Here is a 12,107-nt window from a genome sequence, read left to right as displayed (position 1 = left end):
TTCCTGAGTAATGATGAGTTCCAGCCTGTCGCCTGGCTCCAAACTAGTGCTTTCTCCACTGGACTACTTTCCTTCCCGGCCGTGGGGTGTGGGTCAAAATAGATAATCTAAGCTTGTGTGTGTTTGCTGGTGAACGTGCCCCAGATTTATGAGGAATGGGATCCTAGAGCGAGAGATTACAATCCTTTCATTGCTTTTTCTTCATTAAGTCTTTTGACCTATGTTTAGGGAGCGCTCATTCACTCAGTAAATATGAATCTGGTCTCTGTTAGTGGTGAGGTGGGTAGAAAGGGTACACCGTAACAAAACAAAGTCCTTGCTCTTACAGAGTTAACATTTGGATAAGGGAAGACCGAGAAAGACTAGTAAACAAACAAAAAAAATGATTTTTTGAAAATTTTTATTCAGTTTATTTAAACCAAAGACAAAAGCCCCCTGCCTCTTGGGACCACCAAGCTCTCCTCTGTATCTCTCCTCTCTCTTTTTTGTAAGATTCCATGTATGAGAGAGATCATATGGTATTTGTTGTTTTCTGCCTTATTTCACTCAGCATAATGCTCTCACAGTGCATCCAAGTCACTGCAAATGACAAGACCTCATTCTTGTTACCGGCTGGATAATACTCCATTGTGGATATGTCTCACAGTATCTTTACCTTTTCACCCACTGGCAGATGCTTAGGTCGTTTCTGTATCTTGTTTATCATAAATGAGCAGTGAACAAGGGGCTACATTATCTTTTCAAGTTAGTTTTTTATTTTCTTTGCATAAATACCCAGCAATTTGGAATTGCTGGATCATATGGTAGTTCTGTTTTTAATTTTTCAAGTAACCTCCATGCCGTTTTCCACAGCGGCTGCACCATTTTACTTCCCACCAGCAGTGCCCAGGGATTCCCTCTTTACAGCATCCTGGCCAGCACTTGTTATTTCTTGCCTTCTTGATACTCGCCATTCTGGCAGGTGTGAGGTGATCATGTGGGTTTGATTTGCATTTCCTGGTGATGAGTGACATCACGTTTTCATGTGTCTGTTGGCCGTCTGTGTGTCTTCTCTGGAAAACGTCTGTGCAGATCTTCTGCCCATTTTTCGGTCAGATTATTTACTGTTGGCTACTGAGTTGTAGGAGTTCTTTGTACATGTTGGGTATCACCTAACACTGGGTTTTCTTCTAGGACTTCTTGGACTTCTGGTCTTCTCGGACTTCTGGCTGAGATTGCGTTGCATTTGTGTGTTTTGGTAGTGTGGACATTTTAATGCTCTTTTCTTCCTTGTTTCATCCGTGTCCTAGAATTTTCAGTGCACAGTACTTTAACTTCCTTGGTTAAATTTATTCCTCTATATTTCACTCTTTTTGATGGAGTTGTAAATGGGATTATTTTCTTAATTCTCTTTGTGTTAGTTTGTTATTAGTGTAAAGAAATCTAACAGATTTTGTATATTGAATTTATATCCTGTAGCATCACTGAATTTGTTTATTCTGACAGTTTTTTGGTGGCATCTTTATGGTTTTCTGTATAAAATATACTGTTACCTGTAAATTGTGGAGTTTTACTTCTTCCTTTCGTTCAGCGCTGTCTCAGCTCTTGTCTGTCTCTCAAATCTTTATGCTTGTACAAGGAGCCAATTATATTTCTATTGGGCCTAAGGAAGTATGTACCAAGTCCTTTCGGTGTCCCAGTGTAAGTGATTCTTCATAAAATAGACGAGTGCCATAGAGAATGAATTGGCGCCGGTAACGCTCTTACTGTCGCTTTTGCTTTATGGAATATGGTCAGGGAATATCTTTTCAGAAGTGATATTGGAGCTGAGACCTAAATGATAAGGGTCTAGCCGTGTAAAGATCTGGGATAGAGCTTTGCAGGTGGAGGGAAGAGCGAGTGTAAAGGCTGTGAATCAGGAAGGAGTTTAGCTTGTTTTAGGAACAAAGGAAGGTTAACATGGCCACAGTGTGGTGGGTGAGGGGAGGAGAGCGATCCAGCTGGAGGGATGGGGAGCAGGAGCCCAGTGCAGTGGGCGGCTGTTGAAGGGTTTTAAGCAGAGAGAGCTGGCGTGATCTGATTGTCATACCCCAGAAGAGCATTTGGGTTGCAGTGGGGTATTTGGATTATAAACTGTAATTGAGGTGAGAGGTGTCGATGGCATTGGAGATGGATACAGAAGTGGAGGGATTCAGGGCGCGTTTCAGAGGGAGAACTAGTAGGTTGATGCTAACTAGTAGGTAGATGCTGTCATTGTTTCTCCTTTATAGGTAAAGACACTGAGGTTCAGAGACCGCAGCAGGTTGGCCTCAGTCCGCTGGGACACGGTGAAGCTGGCTTCTAATGAAGTCCAGTTCTGGGTCTTGAGTTCCTGAGGATGATGGTAAGCACTGTGGGGGTGAATAAAGAAGAGAGCGACGTTTAATACATGATTTTGAACACGGGATTGACCTTACACATGCCTAGTTCGTCTGCACTCTTGGTGGCAGGGAGCAGGAACCCATCTCAAACAAAAAAAGGCAGATGTGTTAGTTTGTGTCAAATCCTGTGTGGAAAATTCAAGGCTAAGACTGAAATGAAGGATGTGTGGGTTTAGGAACTTGGAACGTTGGGAGAGCTTTCTGCATATGTGTTTCTCTACTCTTGGCTCTGCTGCCTTCGGCAGCCCTTAGTCTTTTGGTGGTTGTTGTTAGAATGGGGAGCATGATTGCCGCCAGCCTGTCCTCCAGTGTGTGGGACCTGAACCAAGGTAAGAGTCTGGCTCCAAGGTTTTAAGTAGCCTGGCTCTACTTGACCCAGCTCGAATTGAGGGCCTACGCTTGGATCTCACGCTTTCTGTGTGTGTCTTTGCCCACGTGTGTGTGCGTGCTTCAGTGGCAGTGTGCATGTGTCTGAAGTATGTGTCTAAACCATAGAATTTGGCTTCTCCAGAGGACAGCCCTTAGAGCAGTTGAGCTCTTTGCTGTTTAGTGGAGAACCTGAAAAGTCATTCAGTCCAAAACTTAGCCCAGAGCCTAAGTGCTGCATGAGAAGCCCAGAGGCCCACGGTTCTGGTTTTGCTGCTAGGAGATCCACGTAGCTCCGCTCACATCCAGTGATGCACACGATCCTCATGAGCTCCGCTGTCGTTGGCCCGTCCCGTAGCACATGAGCAGCTGCGTCTGTGTGAAACCCCGCGAGGCTTCGAGCTGTCTGCTGAAGACACACGACGGGCAGGAAAAGGTGAAACATAGTAAGAAAATGGGAGAAAAAAACTTAAACTAAAATAACTTTTTAACAGTTTTTCTTTCTTTCTTTCTTTTTAAGATGTTATTTATTTATTTGACAGACAGAGATCACAAGTAGGCAGAGAAGCAGGCAGAGAGAGAGAAGGAAGCAGGCTCCGTGTTAGGCAGAGAGCCCGAAGCGGGGCTCGATCCCAGGACCCTGAGACCATGACCTGAGCTGAAGGCAGAAGCTTAACCCTCTGAGCCACCCAGGTGCCCCTTTAAAACTTTTTCTGTGGCTGTTCGTATTTTAGGTGTTTGTCCTATATACCTTGGCATTCCCTGAGGGCTTTCAGTTCATATTTATTATGCACTTAAAACATGCTAGGCCTTGAGTGAGTTGGGCGTAACACTGGAGATCTGGTTCTAGTCTTCAGAGTGACAGTAAGACAAAATGGATTGGTCATGCAGCAGGTGATGGGATGGAGAATGGATTGGTGGTGGCTGGTCTCCATCTTGTCTCGGTGACACAGCGCTGACGGGGAGGCAGTGTGTTCTAGGAGTCAGGGGCATACTTGTGGAATGAGATGAGGATTTGAATCCCTTTGTAGCCTTTTGACTAGCAGTGTGCTCTTCGGCGAGTTACTCAGCCTTTGTCGTCCTGTTTGCTTAACTGTGAGGTGGGGTGACGCCCGCATGTGTTGTCAGAGTCTAATAAAACACTGCGCCTGGCACCGTGGATTTTACTGTTAGGGCTCGGGTTTGGAGAAAGTTGCTGATTCTCAGATAGGAACTATCTGACTGTCGATACAAACCATTGATTAAAAAAACTGAATTAGCAGCAAGGTCATAAGTCATAGATTATTAACCTTAAAGTACATATTGTTAACTTTTAGTATCTTAGTATATTAAGGGTGATTTCGAAAAAGTCAAGGTGAGTAAGTGTGAGTTTTCATTGCTCTGTATAGTTCCTGTGTAAATAGTTTAGAAATGAAGGAAGTACCACTAGTTACTATGGTAAAATAAAGAAATCTGAACCAAGCCAGAAAGGCCAAGGGAAATTAATTTTGAGAATAACCTGCCATGCATAGAATAAACTTAATTCTTAAATACGGTACAGATATCTTTGTATGGTTAAAGACCTTCTAATGATAAAGTCTTAAGGGAGAAACCTAGGATAATTTTTAGTTCATCTCCTATTTTATAGTTGAGCTAAAGCAAGTTATTACTTGTACAGATTTAAATAACTAATGAAAATTAGAACCATTCTTGTTGCTTTGTAATAAATTTCAGTGAAGTAGAATTAATTGTGCAAAAAGAAGACACTGCTCCGTCCGTTAGCCTTCCTGTCGCACCTGTCATCTTCAGAACTACACATCCACTCGTTCAGCAAGTACTGAGTGCCTGCTGTGTTTTATGGCAGGCGTCATCTTTGGAGAGTTTTGCTATAGAGGAAGGTAAAACATCAAGCACATTGATAGTTAAAGTGTTTCACCTTGCAGACCTCTGGGGAGAGATTTCTATGGATTTAGAAGTTGTGCTCATCTCAGGCAAAAATACAGGACTTGATGACATGTGGCAAAAAGTTTTTTTCTTCACGGAAGCTAGCAAAGGAGACAGAAAGGGAATACAAGGTGAGAGAGATGGCTTATCACTACCCTTTTCCTTCGAGACTTGTTTTTCAAAGAACAAGTATATATGTAGGGTTGACTGTCTATGTAGTGTTTTGGTAAATGGTGGGAAAAAAACATGAAAGAGTGACATGGTCTCTGCCCTCACAGAACTGACCTCCTGTTGAAAACAAGACTCGTTTGTAGCAAGGGGAAAACCACCGTGCAGTCTCCCTTTCTACTGTTTGCCCACATGAGATAGTTCTCTAAAGGCTTTTTCATCTCACAAGGATTTAGGCCTTAATTAATCTCTTTATTTAAAAAATAAAAGCCTGGTTTTAGTAATATTCAAATATTTACAAAATTGGAGGTAATAGTACAATGAACCCCCGCCCCCGTAGCCAGCCTCCGGTTTCAGCCGCAATCATCGTTCTGTACTGTTCGCTTGTTCCTTGACTGTTTCCTTTCTTTTCCTTTTCTCTTTTCCCTTCCCTTTCCTTCTTTTCTTCCTTTTATCATTTCAAAGAAATTTATGACGTTCTGTATATTTTACCCTATATGACACAGAAATGTATTGTAACATTATTTTCAATGCCTGTATTTTATCATAGATATTTAGTAAATACACCTAACCTATCCCCTAATGATGGGCATTTTCATTATTGTTATTATTATAGTTGATTCCTTGTGAATATTACTTCCTTAACACTTTTACGTACACATGGGGCATTCTCTTGGAATGGAATTTACTGGAAATGAAATTGCTGAAGCCAAGGGTATGCACCTTTTACAAATCTCTACATAACACCAAACCAATCTTCAGAAATGCAGTAATTCTTACTCCCATCAGCAATGTGCCTGTTTATCTTTGCTGATCTGGATTTTGTCACTCTATTAATTGTAACAATCTCCTACTATCGTAGATTTTAAAAAAAATTTATGTGCATTTAAAAATTATTGAGGCTAGACATCTGTATTCTTCTTATGGACCATTTATATTTCTTCTTTTGTGAATTCAGGCTAATTTTTCATAAGCATCATTTTCATTATTCAGAAACCCTAGTATCATTATTTCTTATATCTGATGTTCAAGACTCTTCATAATTCGGCCCTAACCTATTTTCCTAACTTAATACTCTCCGGCAAGAGTCATTCTACTCCAATAAGTAGTTTCTCATTCTTTTTTTTTTTTTTTAAGATTTTTATTTATTTATTTGACATACAGAGATCACAAGTAGGCAGAGAGGCAGACAGAGAGAAAGGAAGGGAAGCAGGCTCCCCACTGAGCAGAGAGCCTGATGCGGGGCTCGATCCCAGGACCCTGAGATCATGACCTGAGCCGAAGGCAGAGGCTTTAGCCCACTGAGCCACCCAGGCGCTCCTAGTTTCTCATTCTTAAACTTCTTCCTATTCATTTTTTTTTCTTGGATTCACTTTTTTTTTTTTTTTAAAGATTTTATTTATTTATTTGACAGATGGAGATCACAGGTAGGCAGAGAGGCAGGCGGGCGGGTGGGGGGTGGCAGGGAGCAGGCTCCCTGCTGAGCAGAGAGCCTGATGCGGGGCTCCATCCCAGGACCCTGGGATCATGCCCTGAGCTGAAGGCAGGCACTTAACCCACTGAGCCACCCAGGTGCCCCTCTTGGATTCACTTTTAAGAATTTTTTTTACTTGTTTTCTTAATGTTTTACTTTCTCCTTTTCCTTTGTAAATTCTTCAGAATCCTTATAGTCCCTCTTGTGGTATCACCGCAAGCTCTGTAGGCTTCCGTCAATTTCCTCTTCCTGAACTTCCACTGTACCCACTGTGTCTGCCGCTGGGTTTAGTAGCAAATTATAGTCTGCTTTGTTCTGTTGTGTATCAGGCACACACTGTGGCTGGGGCTGTGAATACACAGCTGTGAGTGAACATAGTCTCGGTCCTTGTGAAATTCATAGTATCCTAATGAGGCATGTATTTCCATATCTTTGTCTTTAGGGAGTTGAACTTCTTCTAGTCTGCCTCTGTTATATGGGAATTATACATAGATTTTGAGATGTGTACTTACATGCCCCTAGCTGGGCTATAAGATTATTTTGTTTTCTTTTCTTTTTTTAGATTTTATTTATTTATTTGACAGAGATCACAAGTAGGTGGGGAAGCAGGCTCCCCTGAGCATAGAGCCCGATGAAGGGCTCGATCCCAGGACCCTGAGATCATGACCTGAGCCGAAGGCAGAGGCTTTAACCCACTGAGCCACCCAGGTGCCCCAGGTTCTTCGATGATCTTGTCCTCTCCTTTTAATCCTCATTTTAACCCACAATAAGAAAGGCATTTTATTTTGTGGTTTAGTATACACTCTGCTTATTTGCATGTATCGGAAACAAAAGTTCTACAAAGTATTATTCACTGTTACTGTGTATGACACTCTGCTTTTTTCTATTGTTAAAGAAAGCTGATTACAGCCATTAACACATTTCAGAACAACAGTTCAAAACACACACTGGATTTTTGGAATTTGCAGAAGTTGAACTACTACCCCATCACACAGCTGTGACTTTTCAGTGAAAGAGAAGCTGGGATGAAGGGACAGAGGCTCGGGGCTCATTCTGACTACGCTCGCTCGCTCTCTTCCCACTTCGTTCTGTGTAGTTAGATTCCCCTGCTGTGAGTCTGGACTCGCTGCTGTGGGCAGGAATGCACAGTCGTGCATGGTCCAGAGCGGCTACCACAGGAGGTTTCCCGGGAGTTGGGACAGACTTTACCACCTTGGCAAGAGAGAAATTTCTCAATCACTTCTTGTGTGTATTGTTTCTCTTAGGAAATCGACATCCATGGGTTTTAAAATTGTTAGCATAGTTCTCAAACAGGGACCTGAAAAAAACCTTTTTATTGCAGAAATTTATAAACATTTAAAAAGTAGGCAGAATAGTATAATAAATCCCCGTTACCTAAATTTAGTTTCACTGATTATCAACATTATGTCCAATCCAAGTAGAACTTTTGAGAAAGAACTTTCAAGACATACACAGTTCCCTTCCTTAGTACACACAGATGATCTTTATTTCAGAAGGTGTATGTCAGCCTTCATGTACGTTCTGTGCTTGAGTGCTCACAGCCTGGTCCTTTTACTTGATGCCTGCAAGAGGAGTAAGGAATTCTGTGACATGAGGGAGCAGGGGTGGGGTGGGGTGGGTTCTGTGCAGGACTGCCGGAACCCCAGACCCGTGTTCCTGAGTATGCAGCCGCCTTGTTGACCAGCCTGCTCTCAGGGGAGCCGACATTCATTGCATTTATCTTCTGTGGAAAACCTTTGATTCTTTGTTCCCTACCCTACCTATGGAACAGAAATCCCAAACCATAGATTTTGCTTTATGATCTGCCTACCTGTCTAGTTTTCTCTTCTGCTCTCTGTCTCTTCCCTACCATATTCAGCTGCTTCTTACTGCTAAAATACTCAGTCCATTTTGGGCTTGTGATTATTTTGCAAGATTCGGTTTAGATTTCGTCTTATAGGTGAGAGCTCTTTAACTACCCCAGAAGTATGTCGTCCTCTGCCTGTTTTTCGTTTGTTGGGCATGAGTGTGTGTGTGTGGTGTTGCCACTTAACTGAGTTGTATTTATTAGTTTAAGTTTGCATTCTTCTCTACCCTTAATTAGACGGTGCTCCTCCTCCAAGGCGGGGGCTATCTCTTAGTCTTCTTTGTCTCCTGACCACTTCTCTGCTTCCTGCACATAGTAGGCATCCAGTGATGGTTTGTTGAATGACTGTATTTAGAGTTTTAGACTCTGATTTTAACACATGTTCTCTCCAGAAAAGAATTCATCAGAGTTTTGGGTTGTTTTTTTTTTTTTTTTTTTTTTTTTTTTCTCATTTTGTTTTGTATATTTTTCAGTTTTTTTCCCTCCCCTCCCTGGGGACATCTGTGTAAATTTCTAAAGAGGACTTAAGTTCTGTAGCCTTTTTCTTGGGGTAAAAATACCTTGGTAAGCTAGTATAGAGTGCTCATCTTCAGTGCTCCTGCAGCAAAGGTAAGTAAGGTCTGCGTTCATTATGCTTCATTTTCTTGCTGTTGTTGAACAGTGTGTTTTTTATGGAGCTTAAAAAGCAAACTGGGGTGGAGTAGGTTTGTGCTTATAATAGCCTTGACCAATTTCTGATATATTTCAGCTCATGGAATGCTGTGTAAATGCCCTGGTGACATCCTTTAAGGAGACTATCTTAGCAGAGTGCCAAGGCATGATCAAGCGAAATGAAACTGAAAGTAGGTAAAACATCACATAAAGTTCTCATAATCTTTTAAGAGGGTATCTTTGAAGCAGATTACTTTTAATAAGCTGCTGTTAGATCATCCTTTCCTACGTAGGTATATTTGTAACAGTAAACTGTGCTTAAAGAGAATGATAAAATACTTAACACAGCAGTACTGCAAAGAAGGTTATAAATTTACGTTTTAAACATTCCACCCTTAGGTATCAACATTTGTTTGTAGAAAATGGTAGTGGGTTTCAGTTTGTTCTCAGATGTAGGGCTCTGCTTTTAAGGACTAATTAAAATGACAAACATCTGGGAGAGACTAGAACTAGGTGTTTGGCTTCTGTGTGGAATTTTGTGGCGAATATTTTTAGAAAGTAATAGGGCACTCCTTGTTAATGACCTCCCTCCCGCTTCCCTAAAATATGTTACAATTTAAGGTTTCTGCAAGTGTACTTTTTTATTACTGACAGGTTTTCTTAATACAGATACATTTTGTGAGATTGCGAGTACATTATAACCAATGTGGTAAAAACTCGGACGCATATTAATACAGATACATTTGGGAGGTTGCGAGTACATTATGACCAATGTGGTAAAAACTCGGACGCATTCCTCTCCAGGTTTCACTGCGTATGAGTGCAAGGTCCTGCTTAGTTGCATTTAAAGTGTGCATTTTGGTCAGTTAGGTTCGTACACTTGTAGTTTTATAGTAGAAAGCTCATTGGCATAGACGAAATCTTAGAATGTGTGTATGCCAGGTTAAATAGATCTGTGCTGGGCTCCAGTGGGCTCCCTTCAGAAGGATATGTAGTGGTAGCCGGTTCTGTGCAGTGGGATTTTGTGAAGGTCAGTTACATGGTATAACAGGAGAAAGTGCTTTTATAAACTGAGAAATTCCTTATGAATACAGTTTTATATTATCTCTGATACACTTTTATAATCACCTGGAATAACATGGTTGTTGTTTTGCCACTTGATGTGGTGCTGTATATTTAATATTGCATTTACTTATGAAATATACTACCCTTTTGTGTACTTTTGTACTATTTAGGTTTAAAAATATTCCATTCTCATATGATCTCATTGATATGGGGAATTTAAGAAACAAGGCAGAGGATCATAGGGGAAGAGAAGAAAAAATGAAACAAGGTGAAACCAGAGAGGGAGACAAACCATTAGAGACTCTTAATTAGGAAACAAACAGGGTTGCTGGAGGGGTTGTGGGGTGAGGGCCTGGGGTAACTGGATGATGGACTTTGGGGAAGGTATGTGTTGTAATGAGCACCGGGTATTCTGTAATACTGATGGATCACAGACCTGTGCCCCTGAAACAAATAATACATTATATGTTAATTAATTGAATTTAAATGTAAGAAAAAAATTAAATAAAAAATAAATAAATAAAAATATTCCATTGAGTTGAAGGTCATATAATTCACCTTTTAAGAGGAGTTAGGTTTTATGGTGTGTGATCACTTTTAATTAGAGTTTCTTTTAAAAATAACTTTTGTCAGAGCAGGTGGATCAGTAAGTTATAGTACTTGGTAAGAAAAACTCCTAATTATACCCACAGAATACTGCTAAGATTTTCAATTTCCAACTAATATTTCTCCAGACTTTTACTATCCTAGGAATTCTAGACCCAAGATACAAATCAAAGAGAAAATGTATTTTGATGGATGAGATGATGATTTGAGTGTGTTCTATCGTTTCAGAATTACATTTGATGTTTTCGCTGATGGACAAAGTTCCCAATGGGATAGAGCCCATGTTGAAGGACTTGGAGGAACATATTGTTAGTGCTGGCCTGGCAGATATGGTAGCAGCTGCTGAAACCATTACTACGGTGAGTGTCCTCGGTGGCTAGGGGGCATGTTTGTTCGCGTTGTTCCTTAAATGCGAGATTGGGTACTTAAAATAGTAACTGATGACACAACGGTAATGTTGGAGCGTCTTTTAATATCAAGACAATAATTTTTCAGAGAATTTCTTAAATTTTTAATTAAAAATTATTAAAATTTATTAAAGTTAAAATTATTAAATTATTAAAATTTTTAAAAATATTAAAATTTTGTTTATATTTTCTCATTTTTTGGTGTTTTCTTCTTTAAAAACCTCAATTGAGTAGAAAACATTTTATTTTCAGGATTCTGAGAAATACGTTGAGCAGTTACTTACATTATTTAATAGATTTAGTAAACTCGTCAAAGAAGCTTTTCAAGATGATCCGCGATTTCTTACTGCAAGAGATAAGGTATGTGTTCTTGTATAGTAACAGTATTGTCATAATTTACTTTAAAAAGGAACTTATACCATTACACTACTAAATTATAAACTCAAAACATAGCAACTCTGATTTTTTATCAGTGGAGGACAACCGTTTTTATTGTATTTGGTTTGTTATATGGTTTTCTAAGAACTGAGTATGCTTGTGAACTAGAATCTAGCTGGGAAATTTGTCTTCATTTTTTTGAGATTTTAAAAAAATATTGAATTCCTATTGATCCATCCTTTAAGACCTGCCTCAAAGTATACTTCTCCCGGACCTTCCGTGATGCCCTGCCTCCCCCTGCCTCGCCCACACCCTGTCCTCTAGCACAGTTTGTTCTTCTGTCCTCTGCCCTTTTCATAGGACTCCTGGGGATCAGGTCCCATTTATCTCACTTCCCTTGCCCCTTTCTCCTGTCCTTACTAGTATGGGATAATAATGAAACAGGGTAGTATCCTTCAGGTTTTCACTTTTTGACTTTGTTTTGTTTTGTTTTAATTTAAAGAGAGAGAATGTGCGTGGGGGCCGGGGCGGAGAGGGAGAGAGAGAATCCCAAGCAGACTCCCCACTGAGCGCATAGCTCTACACAGGGCTCCATCCCACGACCCTGAGATTACAACCTGAGCCGAAATCAAGAGTTGGATGCTTAACTGACTAAACCCCAGGGTTTTATCTTTTTAAATGTCAAAAATGTCATTAATCTATCACTAGAAGTTAGCGTCATTTTTTTCACTTTGATCTACCTTTCTTATTTCTTATTTCTTATTTTTTTTCTTTCTGTAACTCTAAAAAGACCATCAACTTTC

At 40.4% G+C, this 12,107-nt stretch overlaps 1 protein-coding gene across 1 annotated transcript in view; it reads left to right on the top strand.

Annotated features, from left to right (window-relative positions):
• Positions 1–12,107, top strand: part of CUL5 (cullin 5) — a 91,053-nt gene that overhangs the window by 53,952 nt on the left and 24,994 nt on the right. The window contains exons 8-10 of the mRNA XM_046016048.1: positions 8,946–9,039; positions 10,748–10,878; positions 11,179–11,286. Coding sequence (XP_045872004.1) covers positions 8,946–9,039; positions 10,748–10,878; positions 11,179–11,286 — 333 coding nt within the window. The remainder of the gene's footprint in view (positions 1–8,945; positions 9,040–10,747; positions 10,879–11,178; positions 11,287–12,107) is intronic.

The sequence above is a fragment of the Meles meles genome, chromosome 8 (genome assembly GCF_922984935.1).
Source record: "Meles meles chromosome 8, mMelMel3.1 paternal haplotype, whole genome shotgun sequence".
Classification (NCBI taxonomy): Eukaryota; Metazoa; Chordata; class Mammalia; order Carnivora; family Mustelidae; genus Meles; species Meles meles.
The sequence above is the reverse complement of the archived record's forward strand: the minus strand, read 5'-3'. Positions and strand labels throughout refer to the sequence as shown.